Genomic DNA, 19198 nt, shown 5'->3' on the forward strand with positions numbered 1-19198 from the left:
CCTGCTTACCATTTTATTATTATTTTTAACTTTGTCTTAAATATTCTTATTATACCTGTGTCTTTTATTGTAAGTTCTCCCAAATCTGTTCTTACATAACAGGAGTATAAATAAATAAATAAATACTAAAAAGGTTTTCTCCTTAACAGGCCACATTCTTTAAAATGTGAAATGATATACAAGTAGAAATGTTGTGTTCTTAAAAAAGGCTTAGATTTGTAGTATTCAAAATCAAAATACTAGTCTAAGGTGAAAATCATTATAATTCATCAATCACATGTGACTATTTTATATCTTTATTCAACACTTAAATCCACCGGCTCTTACAGTTATAAGAACTCATATTCACAGACCAAATTTCTACCTAATATAAGAATCTCTTCTACAATAGCCTCTGTGACTGATAATCTTACACTTCATATTTGATTATTAAAAGTTTTTAAAGCGTAACAAACTGCTTTCAAATACTGTCATATTTCTATGTACGTCATCATTCAAAAGTAAAACAACTTTCATTTTCTTCTACAACCCAACTATAGGAATCATTATGTTTTTAAATACGTCAACTTTTAGACTAAAGCCTCAAAAAATATATTACTTTAATAAGAAAGAAGCTTTTGCCCCTCACCTGATTACAAGTATCAGATAAAGAGTGTATAGCTTCTGAGAACATACTTGCTGAACCCGTATAAATCCAGGCAAGAAATTTGAAGAAACAGTTTAATCCATTGCTAGGAGAGAAAGAGAAAATAACTTAGCATAGGTTTAAATAAAAATTCCCATTAAAAGCTTACTTAATTGACACACACACACACACACACACACACACACACACGCACTAGATTCTGTTCAAAGTAAATTAGAAAGAATCCCTAGTCTTTAAGATTTACTATGTTTTAGGCAACAGGAGTACAAATTTGAAGAACACAGATTATGGTTTCATTAAATATTTAAATGAAAGAGGCATGATACGTGCCAGCAAATTACTTAAGTACGTTTTGAGAAGATGAGAAAAGAGGGTGTTCTACATATGAACAAAATGGAATCAGAAAGGAAATTATGTGTCTTATGTGCACTTGGTATTGTTCAGTAGGCCAGTGTCAAAGGGAAGACCTTGGTGAAGGTCGGTTTATTTAATTAGGCAGATGCCAGAGGTGAAGAAAAAACTAGACCAAATAGTCTGTGTCATATGAGAAGGCCATACATGCTAAAATAAACATGGTTAGCTCTGAGGAAGCCAGCTGTACTCAGATTCCAACAGTAATAACTAGTATAATTTATCTCAGGCACTATACTATAGTCACTTACCATGTTTTATTATAATTCTATTATGCAAATGCTAACATTGTAGTAGTTACTTCATCCTCATTTTATAAATGAGGAAACTGTACATCCCCTTCCAGCTACCCTTTTCTCCTCTCCTCCATTTCAAATAATTTCTTGAAAGAATTATATCCACTCTTGCTGTCTCAGTTTTCCTCACTTTGCACTCAGTCTTCAATCCACTAAACAGTGGCTTCTGCTGCTAACACCTCATAAGATTGTTTTTATCAATATATCAACTGTTTCTTGCTATTAAATTCCTGAAAACATTTTAATATTTTCCTTAATCTCACAGAAGCATTTGCCATTATTTTCTGAAAACACTGTCTTCCTTGATTTCCACAATACTACTGGTTTTCTTCCTACCTTTCTCTTTACTCTTCCTCAGTCTCTTCTGCAGGCTCTTTTTCTTCTACCCGTTTCTTTTTTTTTTTTTTTTTTTTGGTACGCGGGCCTCTCACTGTTGCGGCCTCTCCCGTTGCGGAGCACAGGCTCCGGACGCGCAGGCCCAGCGGCCATGGGTCACGGGCCCAGCCGCTCCACGGCATGTGGGATCCTCCCGGACCGGGGCACAAACCCGCGTCCCCTGCATCGGCAGGCAGACTCTCAACCACTGCGCCACCAGGGAAGCCCTACCCATTTCTTAAATGTTAGCATTCTTCAAGGTTTTTTCTCAAGAGCTTCTCCTTCCTCATACATTACATACACATTCTCCAGGTGATCTTAACTACTCCTATGGCTTTAATTATCATCTATATACTAATAACTCTTGATTCTGTATCTCTAATCCCTCCTGAGCATATTATGTAACAGGTACTATGCTAAGCAATTTATATACATTACATACATTCCTCCAACGTAAAAAGCTTTCACTGTTAATCCTGTTTTATTAATGAAAAGAATTAATTCTGCTGACCAACTTCTCTTGGGTGCCCTATAAATAACTCAAACTCAAAAAGGAACTCATTATTTCCTTTACTCCCACCCTGCCCCCTCCTTCCAGCATTCCTTCTCTCAGTGATGGTGCAATATCTATCCAATTGTCCAAATAAGAAACCTGGGCACCATTGCTAACCAGACCACCTAAATACTTTTTGAAACTAACCGTGACTCTCCATCCCTACTACCACTATCTTTTCTGTATTATTACAAATGACTTCTAGTCTAGTGTCCCTCCAATCCTTGAAGATAAGAATTATGTATTTTACCTTTACATTTCCAGACCATATCAAAATTCCTGACACATGTAACATATGTATTTTAGAAATAAAAGAACAAACTAATGAATTATGGAATTAATGCTCAAACATACAAAATTAGATTATTCAGTAAAATAGATAAAAGGTAGGCAAAATAACAGGAATCAAGAAGAAAGAGGAGTACTTCACTGCTATATTTAAAATGAATAACCTACTGTATAGCACAGGGAACTCTGCTCAGTGTTATGTGGCAGCCTGGATGGGAGGGGAGTTTGCAGGGAGAATGGATACATGTATATGTATGGCTGAGTCCCTTTGCTGTGCACCTGAAACTATCACAACACTGTTAACTGCCTATACTCCAATATAAAATAAAAAGTTAAAAAAAAGAAGAAAGAGGAAAAAAGAAAGAGGCAAAAGCATTAATTATGTTCTACCAAGGTTAAGTGGGAGAAAAATAAAAGCGCAGGTACTCTTCAGTAGTTATAACCCAGGTTGCTTTAGTTACTCTAAAAATAACCTTGGCCAATTCAACTTTTTAAAAAAGACTTCTATAAATGCCAGTGAAAATGAGAGAAAAATTTTCAGATAGCACCTTTATCTTTATCTAGATACCAAGTAATAAATTCATACATTCAAGGATATATACATTAAAAATATTTCTATTTTAAAAGGCTTATATTTCAGTACTTACATGCAAATGGCAACCATCACCACCTTTCCTGGCCCCTTAAAAAAAACTGATGTCGTTCTAGAGCGTGGCTATAAGACAAAAACAAAAACAAAAAATCTCTTAACATTTCCCAGAGAAGCATTGTGACGCTAATAAGTGACTCTTGACACACCAGAAAATACCTCCTTTATCAATGCCTCTAAACAACTAGATTTACTTATTTAATTCTTTTTCTCTAGAATTTCCTGTTTAAGATGTGAGAAGACGGAAATTGAAAGTACATGTGGGTCCTTTTGCAGAACCTTAATTGTTTATTTCCTTGTAATTCATTTCCTGCCTACTTCAGGAAAAAATCTGAGTTGGTTACATAAAAACCAGAAGTAAAGTGATAAAAATGTACCACACTAGGGCTTCCCTGGTGGCGCAGTGGTTGAGAATCGGCCTGCTAATGCAGGGGACACGGGTTCGATCCCTGGTCTGGGAAGATCCCACATGCCGCGGAGCAACTAGGCCCATGAGCCACAACTACTGAGCCTGCGCGTCTGGAGCCTGTGCTCCACAACAAGAGGGGCCGCGATAGTGAGAGGCCCGCGCACCGCGATGAAGAGTGGCCCCCGCTTGCCACAACTAGAGAAAGCCCTCACACAGAAACGAAGACCCAACACAGAAAAAATAAATAAATTAATTAATTAAAGTACCCTTAATTAAAAAAAAAAAAATGTACTGCACTGAAATACTCTAAAATTTTCCCATTTCTTGAGCAACTTTTTAACTTATAGTACAAGGAACAGCCAAAGCCAACAAGTTTGTTGCTCTAATTTAACTCATGACTGTTCTCTAAAGACCAAAGACATCAAGTGTTAACAATGTGTTTAATTTCAAAACACACCAAAACAAAAGGAAATCAAACAAGAACATATTCAGGGAAAATATTTTTCTTCAGTCAAATGTTCTTCTGCTATTCCTTGAATTTATACTTTCTGTGTTTCTCCTCCTGCTCTTTCCTCTCCTTGGAATGCTATCATCTTCCACTGCAACCTGGGCAAGCTTTACTCATCTTCTTGTATATCTGGCCAAGTGTCAGCTTTCTACGTAAAGCCTTCCTTGGTCCCCCACAGAGAATACTCACTCTGCTACACATTTATTATTGTACTTTACTTTTCTATTGAAGTACGTCATATATTCTGCCTTATGTAATTTATTCAAGAAATATTTACTGTACAAGTACTATATGCCTGGCACAGTTCTAGATGCTGGGGTACAACAGTAAACAAAACAGAGTCCCTGCCTTCATAGATCTCACTGCCTAGTATAGGAAGATAGAGAGTAAGTCTGTCATATCTGATAGTGATAAATATAATAAAGAAACTAAAACAGAGACTGAGAGAATAGTGTTGGGGGGGTATGATGGACAGGGTTATTTTAGTTAGAATAGTGAGGGAAAGAAGTTCAACGATGAGAAGGACACAACCATGAAAAATCTGGAAGAAAAATGGTTGAGGCAGAGTATACAACACACTCAAAGATTCTGAAACAGAAGTAAGTTTCGTGTGAAGAATGGACAAAAACAAGGCTGGTGACTTCCCTGTTCGCACAGTGGTTAAGAATCCACCTGCCAATTCAGGGGACAAGGGTTTGAGTCCTGATCCAGGAAGATCCCACATGCCGCAGAGCAACTAAGCCCATGCGTCACAACTACTGAGCCTGTGCTCTAGAGCCCGCAAGCCACAACTACTGAGCTCACGAACCACAACTACTGAGCGCACATGCCGCAACTACTGAAGCCCGCACATCGCCCGTGCTCCACAACAAGAGAAGCCACTGCAATGAGAAGCTCGTGCACCAAAACGATGAGTAGCCCCCGAAACTAAAGAAAGTCCGTGCACAGCAACAAGGACCCAATGCAGCCATAAATAAATAAATAATTTTTTAAAATTAAAAATAGAACTACCATATACCCAGCAATCCCACTCCTGGGCATAAACCCAGAGAGAACCATAATTCAAAAAGATACATGCACCCCCCAATGTTCATTGCAGCACTATTTACAATAGCCAGGTCATGGAAGCAACCTAAATGCCCATCAACAGAGCAATGGATAAAGAAGATGTGGCACATATATAGAATGGAATATTACTTAACCATAAAAAGGAATGAAATCGTGCCATTTGCAGAGACGTGGATGGGCCCAGAGACTGTCATACAGGGTGAAGTAAGTCAGAAAGAGAAAAACAAATATTGTATAGTATCGCTTATATGTGGAATCTATGAAAATGATACAGATGAACTTATTTGAAAGCAAAAATAGAGACACAGATGTAGAGAACAAACGTATGGACGCCAAGCAGGGAAGGGGGGGGTGGGATGAATTGGAAGATTGTGATTGACATATATACACTACTGTATATAAAATATCAACAGATAACTAGTGAGAACCTACTGTATAGCACAGAGAACTCTACTCAGTGCTCTGTGGTGACCTAAATGGGAAGGAAATCCAAAAAAGAGGGGATATATGTCTACGTATAGCTGATTCACTTTGCTGTACAGCAGAAACTAACACAACACTGTAAAGCAACTATACTCCAATAAAAATTAGTTGAAAAAAAAAAAAAGAAAGTAAGATTTGGGGCTGGTCACCAGAGGAGCCAACCACGTAATTAAAGGGTTATAACTTTCCAACCTCCAGTGCTGAGAAAGAGGCTGGAGATTGAGTTCAGCCTCCAATGGCCAGTGGTTTAATCAGTCATGCTTATGTAATGAAGCCTCTGTAAAACCCTGAAAGGAGGGGGTTTGGTGAATGTGCGGAGATTCAGGGAGAGTGGCTGCCCAGAGAGCATGGAAGTTCTGACCCCCTTCCCACATGCCTTGCCTCCTTCACCTCCTCCATCTGGCTGTTCCTGAACTATATATCCTTTAATAATAAACAGGCAATCTAGTTTAAAAAAAATAAAATAAAGAAGTGGGACAGTAAAGGTAAACTTTCTGTACTGGTCCCAATATTAATTTCCTTCTGATAGGAAGGAAAAGAGTTATTCTGGCACACTTGTCAATAAGGTAGTAAGTCTGCTAATGGAAAGATAAGGTACTTCTATCAGATTAGATTTTTTCAATGAAATATAAAACAAGGTCATCAGCTGAAGAGGGAAAGCGAGTCTGCAGGAAGTTTGGGAAGAGAGGAAAAGGTATGCAGTAAGTATCTCACAGAATGGGAGAGTGAACATACTATGGAAGTTTAGTAAGACTGACAAATATTGAGTGTCCATAGATTTTGTACACTTATATAATAAAGAAAAAAAATCATCAAAATGGCTGCGCAATTTTCTCCTCTAAGGGCTGAGCTTCTTGGGTACAATCAGAGGATTAGCACTTTGAATGTTAAACAAGGTTAAGAGTAGAAGGAAAAAGAATAAAGGAAATTAAAGGTGTATACAAGAGCTAAATCTTGCTAAAAATCTAACAAAATAAATCATCTATATCTATATGCTTATGTGTATAACACAGTTATGAATTTAAAGAGAACTTATGTCCCAATTTTTTTAATTTTAAAAACAGACAGAAGCAAAGAGACTGTAATTCAGTAAATTACAATCTACTTAAGAAAATCTTGGTATAGGATCACAGACATGCTAGATTTTCACCATGGACTGATACTAGGATTTTCTGTGCAACACATACACACATAACATTAACAGAAAGATATCCTTACCTTGGTATTTCCCAGAAACTCTCTATATTCTCTCAATACTTTTTGGTTTCTAAATAGCCCTATAAGAAAAGAATTACACAATACATTTAGGTCATACATATTCTTATCAGTCACATTTTAGATTAACACAATTATTCTAAGACTATGTTAAATCATCTTCTACTAGCTACCAACAAAAATGTTATTAGAAGAAATCTGAATTTGCAACTTGATTAAAAAACAGGCAAAGGGTTTGAATACTTTTCTCCAAATATGATATACAGATGGCCAACAGGTGCATGAAAAGATGCTCGTATCACTAATCATCAGAGAAATGAAAATCAAAACCACAATGAGGTATCACTTCACACCCATCAGAATGGCTACTATCAAACAAAAACAAAACAAAAAAAACCCAACAGAAAATAACAAGTATAGGGACTTCCCTGGTGGTCCAGTGGTTAAGACTCCACACTCCCAATGTAGGGAGCACAGGTTTGATCACTGGTCAGGGAACTAAGATCCCGCACGCCACAGAGCGCAGTCAAAAAAATAATAATGACAGTAACAAGTATAGGCAAGGATGTAGAGAAATTGGAAATCTTGAGTATGTTGGTAGGATTATAAAATATTGCAACTGCCATGGAAAACATGGAGGTTCCTCAAAACAATTAAAAACTACCATATGGGGTTTCCCTGGTGGTGCAGTGGTTGAGAATCTGCCTGCTAATGCAGGGGACACGGGTTCGATCCCTGGTCTGGGATGCAGGGGACACGGGTTCAATCCCTGGTCTGGGAGGATCCCACATGCCGTGGAGCAACTAGGCCCGTGAGCCACAATTACTGAGCCTGTGCTTCTGGAGCCTGTGCTCTGAAACAAGAGAGGCCGCGATAGTGAGAGGCCCGTGCACCGCGATGAAGAGTGGCCCCCGCTTGCCACAACAAGAGATAGCCCTCGCACAGAAACGAAGACCGGACACAGCAAAAATAAATAAAGTCATTAATAAAACTCTTACCCCCAACATCTTCTTGGAAAAAAAAAAATACCATATGGTCTAGCAATCCTACTTCTGGGTATATACGCAAAAAAAATGAAAGCACAGTCTCAAAGAGGTATTTTCACACCCAAATTCACAGCAGCACACAGCAGCACCATTCACAATGGACAAGAAGTGAAAGCAACCAAAACATCCATGGACGAATAAATGGATAAACAAAATGTGGTATATGCATATAATGGAATATTATTTAGACTTTATGAGGAAGTAAATCCTGTCACATGGATGAACCTTGATGACATTATGCTAAGTGAAATAACTTAGTCAAAAACACAAATACTGTATGATTCCATTTATGTGAGGTATCTACAGTAGTCAAATTCATAGAAGCAGAAAAAAGAATAGTAGTTACTAGGGGCTCGAGGGAGAGGGAGAAGGGAATTGTTTAACATGTATAGTTTCAGTTTTGCAAGATGAAAAAGGTTCCAGAAGAACATTTTCTGGAAATGTTTCATAACAATGTGAATATACTTAGCACTTCTGAACTGTACACATAAAAACAGTTAAAATGATAAATTTTATGTTGTATTTTTGCAATGAGATAAAGGCAGTTTGCTAAGAGTCTCGTCTCAGTATTAACTAAAAAATACAAGAACCAATTCTTCATTGTTAGCTCAAAGTTTAAAAATACAGGAAAAAATATTTTTCTATTACCATGCTTTCTCAAATTCTGTACTTTAAATATCTCCTTTAATATATGTACAAGGCTATTCATGGTACCATTATTTTACTAGCAAAAAACTGGAAATGACAGAAGGAGGAAATAACTGAATAAACTATGCTGTACCCCCCAAAATGGAGTATTATAAAAGAAATGAAGAAATGTCTCTATTTCCTGCTATGGAATATTCTCCAGGACACATTATCAAGTTAAAAAAAAAAAAGCAAGCACAGAAAGTATGCATAATATGCCTTATTTATGAAAAGGGGAGTCTAAATTACCAGTATGTATGCTATTTTATTGCAATTTTTAAAGGGAAAAAATAACCCCCAAACTAAATTTTTTTTAATTAATTAATTTTATTTTATTTTATTTTTGGTTGTGTTGGGTCTTTGTTGATGTGCATGGGCTTTCTAGTTGCAGCGAGCGGGGGCTACTCTTTGTTGTGGTGTGTGGGCTTCTCACTGCGGTGGCTTCCCTTGTTGTGGAGCACACGCTATAGACGCGCGGGCTTCAGTAGCTGTGGCTCGCGGGCTCTAGAGCGCAGGATCAGTAGCTGTGGTGCACGGGCTTAGCTGCTCTGTGGCATGTGGGATCTTCCCAGACCGGGACTTGAACCCATGTCCCCTGCATTGGCAGGTGGATGCTTAACCACTGCACCACCAGGAAAGACCCCAAACTAATTTTTTAAACAGTTACCCATGTTAGAGAGAGGGAGTATGGTAGAGAAGACAGGGATGGGAGCTAAACTTCTCTGAAGTGTTTTGTCTGGTAAAGGTCGCTTTGGAATTGTGTAAACATTTTACAAAATTATAAAATAAAAATAATTTCTCAAAATATAAAGCAAAATGAAACAAATGAAGCTAATTTTACATCTGTTAGATGGTTTATCCATACAATGAGAAATTAAAAGTGACTTTAAAGCATAGACATTTGACTATATATCCCTCGTGGGATATATAATGATGACAAAAAGAAAAACAGAAATCTTAAAACACCTTGATAGCAATATCGATCCTGTTAGTTTGAAACTACACTGTATTCTCTCTATATGTGTGTACACCCACATAAGAACAAACCAAAAATGTAATTAATTATGTTAATGAATTAAGAAATAAGATTTTCAGTGTAAGAGATACAAAAAGAAAAGAAACAATGTTTATCAGAATAACCTATGTCTCTTTTCTTAAGAAATAAAAAGTATTTCCTAGCTCTGTCCACTGAAAAGACCTTAAAAATACATCAACCTGTTAAGAATGAGTATCCCTATTGCCCACAGGTCTCTCAATTTTATTTCCTATTAAAAGGAAAGGGTCTCCTGTTAGAAATGGCTGATTCCCAATCTGGGGCAGGAAATATACTAAATAAACCTGAAACATCTTATTGTACTTAAAAGCAAGGATGCTACAACAGTGCCTGGATTAAGACAAAAGGACTTTGGAGCCAATGTGAGATGTTTCCACTGGCCAAAGTGAAGTTGAGCACTACGACTTTGCCTACTTTGTTCTTTCCTTCCCTGCAAGTCTTCTTCATGCTCTTCCGATCTCCTGATCTCCTTCCTACCCACTGCTGTCCCTCTTGACACTGAAGACCCACACACTCAAAACACTCTCCCAACCCCTTTTCTTCCTGTGCTACTGACCACAACTGTCTCATAATTTCCACCTAGAAATTTCACCAACTCATGAGGAGAAGGAAATATTGTCACCTTTAAGCCTTGGTCCTATGCAGAACTTAGAAATAAAGAAGTCAGAATCCTCCTAAATAAAGCCTGACCAAAAAAAAGTCTAATTTTTGCAAATACTAGCACGTCTATCTCTACTTTAATCCTGCCACATTACCGTTCAGTTCCACAGAGTAACAGAACTGTAACTGTAGTACAAGTATCTAATTCCCCAATGGATTATGCCCTACTCGAAGATTTCATCATATCCTATATTAGCACCTGTATTGCCTATAAAGAAACCCAATGGAAGCCATTAACTGAATAGTGATACCACAATTCTGGGGCTCCCTGACCCCCACATGTATTTCTTTCATCAAAAGTAAACATTTCGGGCTTCCGGGGTGGCGCAGTGGTTAAGAGTTCGCCTGCCGATGCAGGAGATGCGGGTTCGTGCCCGAGTCCGGGAAGATCCCACATGCCGCCGAGCAGCTGGGCCCGTGAGCCATGGCCGCTGAGCCTGCACGTCCGGAGCCTGTGCTCCGCAACGGGAGAGGCTACAACACTGAGAGGCCCACGTACCGCAAAGAAAAAAAAAAAAAAGTAAATAATTCATGGAATTCCCTAGTGGTCCAGTGGTTAGGACTCTGCACTTCCACTACAGAGGGCACGGGTTCAATCCCTGGTCAGGGAACTAAGATTCCACAAGCCATGCAGTGCAGCCAAAAAAAAAAAAAAAAAAAAAAGTAAACATTTCAGCTACAGGAGAGGGTGCAGAGAAAAGGGAACCCTCTTGCACTGTTGGTGGAATGTAAATTGCTACAACCGCTATGGAGAACAGTATGGAGGTTCCTCAAAAAAACTAAAAATAGGGCTTCCCTGGTGGCACAGTGGTTGAGAGTCCACTTGCCGATGCGCACTGGTTAAGAATCCGCCTGCCAATGCAGGGGACATGGGTTCGAACCCTGGTCCGGGAAGATCCCACATGCCATGGAGCAACTAAGCCCATGTGCCACAACTACTGAGCCTGTGCTCTAGAGCCCACGAGCCACAACTACTGAGCCCGTGTGCCTACAGCCCGTGCTCGGCAACAAGAGAAGCCACTGCAATGAGAAGCCCATGCACCACAACAAAGACCCAAAGGAGCCAAAAACAAATAAATAAAATAAATAAATTTATTAAAAAAAAAAAAGACACATGCGCCCCAATGTTCATTGTGGCACTATTTACAATAGCCAGGTCATGGAAACAACCTAAATGCCCATTGACAGACGAATGGATAAAGAAGATATGGTACATAAATACAATGGAGTATCACTCAGCCATAAAAAGGAACAAAACTGGGTCATTTGTAGAGATGTGAATGGACCTAGAGACTGTCATACAGAGTGAAGTAAGTCAGAAAGAGAAAAACAAATATTGTATATGAATGCATATATGTAGAATCTAGAAAAATGGTACAGATGAACTTGTTTGCAAGGAAGAAATAGAGACACACACAGAGAACAAATGTATGGACACCAAGGGGGAAAAGGAGGGATGAGATGAATTGGGAGATTGGGATTGACATATATACACTAATACGTATAAAATAACTAATGAGAACCTGCTGTATAGCACAGGGAACTCTACTTTACTTTGCTGTACAGTAGAAACTAACACAACATTGTAAAACAACTATACCCCAATTTTTTTTTAATTTATTTATTTATTTTTTTTATACCCCAATTTAAAGAAAAAAATACATTTCAGCTACAGACTCAACACATCCCTATCAAAACCCCAAGGACATTTTTCACAGAAATAGAACAAAAAATTCTATAAGTTTTATGAAACCACAAAAGACCCCAAGTAGCTAAAGCAATACTGAGAGAAAAGAATAAAGCTGGAGGTATCACATGCCCTGATTTCAAACTAAATTACAAAGCCATAGTGATCAAAACAGCATGGTATTGGCAGAAAAAGAGACATACATCAGTGGAACAGAATTTAGAGCCCAGAAAGAAACCCACACATATATGGACAATTAATTTATGACAAAGGAGCAAACACCATACAATGGAAGGACAGTCTCTTCAACTCATTAGTTGGGAAAATGGGGACAATGGGACAGTTACATGCAAAAAGATGAAACTAGGCCATTATCTCACACCTTAAACAAAAATCAACACAAAACGGATTAAAGACCTCAATGTAAGGCCTGAAACCATAAAACTCCTAGAAGAAAACATAAGCAGCAGTACACTCTGACATCGGTCTTCACTCTATCTTTCTAGCTATATCTCCTCAGGTAAGGGAAACAAAAGCAAAAATAAACCAACAGGACTACATCAAACTAAAAAGCTCCTACACAGCAAAAAAAACCATCAACAAAATGAAAAGACAACCAACCTAATGAATGGGAAAAGAAATGAAATATCTGATAAGGGGTTAATATCCAAAAAATACAGACAACCCAATTAAACAACAACAACAAAAAAACCCAATTAAAAAATGCAGGGGAGGGCTTCCCTGGTGGCGCAGTGGTTGAGAGTCTGCCTGCCGATGCAGGGGACACGGGTTCGTGCCCCGGTCCGGGAAGATCCCACATGCCATGGAATGGTTGGGCCTGTGAGCCATGGCCGCTGAGCCTACGCGCCCGGAGCCTGTGCTCCACAACGGGAGAGGCCACAGCAGTGAGAAGCCTACATACCACAAAAAAAAAAAAAAAAAAAAAAAGCAGGGGAGCTGAATAGGCATTTTTTCCAAAGACATTTTTTCATACAGATGGCCAACAGAATATGAAAAGATGTTCAACATCACTAATTACTAGGGAAATGTAAATCAAAACACAATGAGACATCACCTCACGCCTGTTCGAATGGCTAGTATCAAAAAGGTAAGAAAAAACAAGTGTTGGTGAGGATGCGGAGAAAAGGAAAACCATATGCACTGTTGATGGGAATGCAAATTAGTGCAGCCTACTAAGGAAAACAGTATGGAGATTCCTCAAAAAATTAAGAATAAAATTACCATATGATCCAGCTATCCCATTTTTGGGTATTTAATCCAAAGAATATGAAAACACTAATTAGAAAAGATATACGCACCTCTATGTTCACTGTAGCATTTATTTTCAATAGCCAAGATATGGAAACAACCTAAGCCCCCAACAACAGATGAATGGATAAAGATGTGGTATTTTTACTCAATGGAATACTACTCAGTCATAAAAAAGGTGAACTCTTACCATCTGCTAAGTGAGACAAGTCAGATGGAGAGATGTAAATACCATATGATTTCACTCATATGTGGAATATAAAAAACAAACAAACAAACGAAATAAATGAACAATCCAAAGCAAACCAAAAATGTAGATACAGAAAACAGTAGTGGTTACTGAGGGTGAAATGGGTAAAATGGATCAACTGTACAGTAACAGATGGAAACTAAATTTTTGGTGGTGATCACACTGTAGGGTAAACAGAAGTAGAAATATAATGTTGTACACATGAAATATATGTTATAAACCAATGTTACCTCACTGAAAAACAAATTTTAAAAAAAGAAACTAAACATTTCATTCCTGTGGATTTAAGTGCAGCTCTCCTTAGCATATCTGTGAATATAAAGATGCTCAACAGCTGTTTGCTTCTTCTGAGAGGCCAAAACCCTTTAGAAACTAGGATTTACCTTTAAACAGGTACAATCTTCAAATCAGACCCTAAGTTTTAATATTCATATATCTTATAGAAACCACAAACTACCTTTGCATGCTCTCATGATCTTTAAAAAGCTATAGAGGAGAAAACAAATAATACTCTTTTTATAAAATAATTGAATCCCAAAATGAAAACTGGTATTTGCTAGAAGCAACAAAGCCAAGGCCAAGAGGTGGGCAACCACTAGGGAGGGCATAGTTATTATAGGCACAAGTCTTACTTACAAGTTGCTTTTCAGTTAACTCAGCTGTAAATTTAATATACTTACTTTCTCTATATTCTATTTCTGCTTCCTTACGAAGTTTTTTCTCTCTGGCAAGAGCTTCAGGGCTTCCCCAAACTTCCAAAGATCTGTGTACACACGACCACCAACAATGACAATTTTAATGACTTTATTATAATCATATTTAAATCTAGATAACTAAAACTATATGAGAATTTAACAACAAAGCATAAGGTCCTTTAGGAAAAATATAAAGCACTTAAATTTTTCTAAATTAAATCTAAACAGTAAGAGTGAATTCAACAGCAAATTTTCTCATAAATTATGACTTTTTTTGCTAACTAGTACATACTAGTAACTCTCAGATAAATTTAGAAATGTAAAAATATTCTGCTTTTAAAACATGTCATTTTAAAAATTCTGAGTCTGTCTAAAATACATTTTTATTAATCCCAAATTCAGCTTGTATTTTTATTCTAAAAGAACTATATTCTTACTTTGCCTCCACATCTGATCTCAAGTATACAGTAAAGGACTCGGTATCTTCATGAGGACTTCGTCGTCTGATTTTTCGAAGTTGTTCTAGATCACTGAAGAAAGAAATATGTTGAATTTATTCAGACAAGGTTCATATGGTTCATGTACTTAAAAGGATTAAGGGCAGATAAAAGCCACTACACTGATCCTCATTTTAATAGCTAAATCTGTATAGCCTATAAAAAGCAGTTTAAAGATGACATTTTGTACACAAAAGTGACTTAGAGACACTTGAAACACTAAGAATTATTCTTGATGCTCAATATAGATACCATAACATAATATGTAGAGAGTCAATTCCTTTATTAGTGCTTGCATTTTATCTGCTAGGGACACACCATTGCAATGTCTGATGTATGAAGAAAGAAAGTGAAAAGTGGAAAGAACACCGATTAGAGTATTATCCCTCTATTTAAGAATTTAAATTTAAAATTTACAGTCATTTGTTTATATCCAGATTAATACTAAGTGGTAATATCATTCATAGATACCAAGTTATAAAGAATATGTGTCAATTTCATGCTATTTAATTATTTTCCTTTCTCTTAAATTCTGAAATGTTAATACATTCATCAAGTCACTGCTAAATAGTCATACTAAATTTGATCATTGGTCCTCCTAAGGAAAGTTTGTAATAGCAACGAAAAGACCTATAAATAAAAATCTGGGGCGTATCCTGGTGGCCTAATAGTTAGGATTCCAGGCTCTCACTGCCATGGCCTGGGTTCAATCCCTGGTCAGGGATAAGATCCTGCAAGCTGTGTGGCGCAGTCAAAAAATAAATAAATAAAAAGTAAAAATAAAATAAAGTAAGTTTAACAATCAACTATCACACATCAAAAAAAAGTCTGGGGCTTCCCTGGTGGCGCAGTGGTTGAGAGTCCGCCTGCCAATGCAGGGGACACGGGTTCGACAAAAGATATATATTCTGGTTCCCTCTCTGTCACTGACTCACTAAATAAGCTACATCATCACTCTTTATTATGTTCCCTGGCCTATAATGTGGAGATAGCAATACTTAACCTACTTAACTCACAAAATTGTTGTATGTGAAACAGAATATAGTTTTATATCATTATTATAATTGGTTGTTGTTTCAATAGTTATGGAAGTTATAAAACTGATTACAGGAATTCTTATTTCTTGGTATTATACCATAGATCATATGACCATGGGCTGGGGGTGGGGTAGGGTAGGGGAGGCTAGATCATCTGATGTCGAAATTACCAAGATATCTTGCACATAAATATGGTTTTTCTAGGTAAACACACAAAAGAGGGAGAAAAGTTTAAATTTGTGGAAAATACCTCACTAAATCTCTTTAATTACAAGAAAATTAATAACAAGATACCAGAGAGAAAGAAAATAATTTATACTCAACGTGAATCACAGCTGGAGTGTGAACATAAACATAATAAAACTGCTTTACCAAAAAAACCAAAATTTTAAAGTTATACAAATATGCAAATAATCTTATTGATAACTTTACTACATATTAACATAACAATAAACTCCTAAGGTTCTTGTGTGACACAAAGATATTGAAGAACCTACCTTTTTGAGTTAAAGGAGCCAAGAAACACTGGAACTGCTCGTGCTGGAGCAGCCTTCAGTTTAGTAAGCTAAAAATTGTAACTTTTTTTTTTCACGGTACGCGGTCCTCTCACTGTTGTGGCCTCTCCCATTGCGGAGCACAGGCTCCGGACGCACAGGCCCTTCGGCCATGGTTCACGGGCCCAGCCGCTCCGCGGCATGTGGGATCTTCCCAGACGGGGGCACGAACCCGCGTCCCCTGCATCGGCAGGCAGACTCTCAACCACTGCGCCACCAGGGAAGCCCCAAAATTGTAACATTTTTTTAACTGAATAAAAATACTTCTTCAATTTAGGAAGGAGCCATGGTAAAGTTTCCACATGGATGTTAGCGGGTTAACAAATTCTAGGAAATAACTGGTTATTTAGATTTAGATAGAGCAAACTACCCCATTTTTAAAAAATTACTGTACCTGGATTTGAGGCAGAACTCATTCATTGCTCTGACTCCAGTGATGAAATTATTCTGAGTGTACTTTGGTCCATATTCCCTCTTTTTAAGGACTGCTTTGACTAAAACCAAAAATATAGGAAAACATACTAAATATGTACATTGGAAGTCACATTTGAAGATTAACATATGCTGAGTTTTAAGTGGATTCACTAATGAATTCCATAGAAAACTGTTTTTCCTGATGTACTGAATGGCGTCAGAAAAAAAAAGTTTACTCCAAGTACAGAATAGGACAGAATTACACTTGTAACCACCCAGCTTTATCTCCACAGTTCATCAGTAACTGATGACAAAATGTCAACCCTTTGTCTAAAGGATACCTTATATAGGTATTGCTGGTCTGTTTAAATCGTACTAGTACAATTTAAATTGCTTAGGGTCTAAATGAAAATGAACTGAAGTTTCAATAAAAAATTAGACGCTGGTTCGGTGTTTTACAAACACTGGTGAAACCAGCATTTTATAAAAAATGAAATAGAAAGTAATCAAAGAGTACTGCACATAATGAAGAACAAGCACTTTTTGTGAAAACTTTTGTTTCAGTTACATATAGTAATCTACATATATACTAGATCATTAGTATTTCTTAAGTGGTTTGCAGTCAAAAAAGTCTGAAAGTCATTGGGCCATTTCACATAATGTAACGAAGATGAAGTAACTATAAGGAACATTTTTATCAGTTAAAAATTATAGGAAGTTAATTATAGACTATAGGTGAAATACTGCCTTCTAAATTTTTCCTATTATCAAGTATCAACCTGTCCATAAAAAAGCCAGAGACATCAATAATAAAATAAAATACCAATTTGGCATCAATTATAGTCTATGAATTAAAAATTGCAGTCAACATTGGTCTGTTCATTTTTATAGTGAGACTTTTGGTCACAAAACACAAATAACATAAGCAAATCTCTGAAAATTGTTACCTAGCCACTTCATATTCTATTCTAATGTCTAGTAACTATTGAGTTTTCTATTGTACTTACAAGTTGAAAGAACAAATTAAGACTAAAATTATCCATCACTACAGTAGGTAAAAAGAATCTTAAAATAACACACGAACTATTAAAATCAAATGCACAAATAATAGTTAACAAGAACATTTCAAAACTAAAGTTCAATATAAAAACCAAAACCTAATTTGAAAAAAAGTATATAAAGAAGTTCAGGTTTCTTTTTGCATGAGTGTCTCTAAACTACCTTACTCTAAAAATCCTAAAATTCTAAGTCCAAATAAACTTCTCTGGATCAGAGAGGAGAATTACATTGCTCTTCAAAAAGATTAGGTTTTCCTTTACATTACTTTTTAATAATTTCTTCAAAGTAGCTAGAAATCCCTGTTGGCCTGTCCTAGTCCAGATTACTGATGATAAGACAACATTAAGTAGTCTTAATTGTGACTGTACACTATCATCTCCAAAGTTATCCTAGAAAAGAAGTCCCACTTTTAGCACAATCTTATAGGGAGGAAACTAAGGCTCAGAGAAATAAAGTAAACTGCCCAAAGCCATACAGCTAGTATGTCCTAGTTACAAATTGAATCCACTTTTCTCTGACGCCAAAGCCATGGTGCTCCTAATCACAGAATTAGTACCTCCATGAAACATGCTACTTTGGAGATGGAAGCCATAGCGCGTTATAAAGAAGAGAGCTGCAAACAAGAATTCCTTCATCACTCAGTCACTCCCAGAAAAGGAAATCAGACAAGAATGTCCAAACTCTACCTGGATTTGAACAAGCTGTAGGTGTTGGCCTCTTGTTCTTTATTAATCACATTACTTTTCTAAAAATGATAAAGCAATTGATGATTTTAATTTGCCATTACTCCTTTCTTTGGGCTTTTGAAAAAAGAACTTGCATAAAATTTATGACTAAAATGCAAAGTAAACTTCAGGAGAAAATTAGTTTATAAATAGAATAAGTCCTTATGGTCAATATATTTAAAGAAAAATGAACATACCCTTATAACTATAAAGAGCTCGATATAAACTAACTTTATATATTTAATTCAAAACACCATTATAATAAAAAATAGAATAAAATATATTTACCTCTTACTTGGAGAGGTTCTTGCTTAATAAGTGGAGCTTTCAGTTCTGCACCAATATTCTCCGCTGTAAAGTTCATTTTTAAAAAGATATTAAGCAGCTGTTTTCATACAAACCTATAAACTTAATTAATATTAGCTGACAATCTGGCAATGTATAAAAAAGATAATATTATCACATGGGCTTCCCTGGTGGCGCAGTGGTTGAGAGTCCGCCTGCCGATGCAGGGGACACGGGTTCGTGCCCTGGTCCGGGAAGATCCCACATGGCGCGGAGCAGCTAGGCCCATGAGTCATGGCCGCTGAGCCGGCGTGTCCGGAGCCTGTGCTCCGCAAGGGGAGAGGCCACAACAGTGAGAGGCCCGTGTACGGCAAAAAA

General features: G+C 37.1%; 1 protein-coding gene across 1 annotated transcript in view; it reads right to left on the minus strand.

Annotated features, from left to right (window-relative positions):
* The window catches only part of SLC30A9 (solute carrier family 30 member 9), a 71717-nt gene that overhangs the window by 31468 nt on the left and 21051 nt on the right, over nucleotides 1-19198 (minus strand). Inside the window, exons 3-9 of the mRNA XM_024731720.1 lie at nucleotides 18824-18886; nucleotides 16732-16831; nucleotides 14687-14779; nucleotides 14235-14317; nucleotides 6905-6963; nucleotides 3217-3284; nucleotides 629-731 (exon numbers count right to left, since the gene is read on the minus strand). Of these exons, the coding sequence (XP_024587488.1) occupies nucleotides 629-731; nucleotides 3217-3284; nucleotides 6905-6963; nucleotides 14235-14317; nucleotides 14687-14779; nucleotides 16732-16831; nucleotides 18824-18886 (569 nt within the window). The remainder of the gene's footprint in view (nucleotides 1-628; nucleotides 732-3216; nucleotides 3285-6904; nucleotides 6964-14234; nucleotides 14318-14686; nucleotides 14780-16731; nucleotides 16832-18823; nucleotides 18887-19198) is intronic.

This window comes from Neophocaena asiaeorientalis, unplaced genomic scaffold, assembly GCF_003031525.2.
Source record: "Neophocaena asiaeorientalis asiaeorientalis breed wild unplaced genomic scaffold, Neophocaena_asiaeorientalis_V1.1 scaffold39, whole genome shotgun sequence".
Taxonomy (NCBI): Eukaryota; Metazoa; Chordata; class Mammalia; order Artiodactyla; family Phocoenidae; genus Neophocaena; species Neophocaena asiaeorientalis.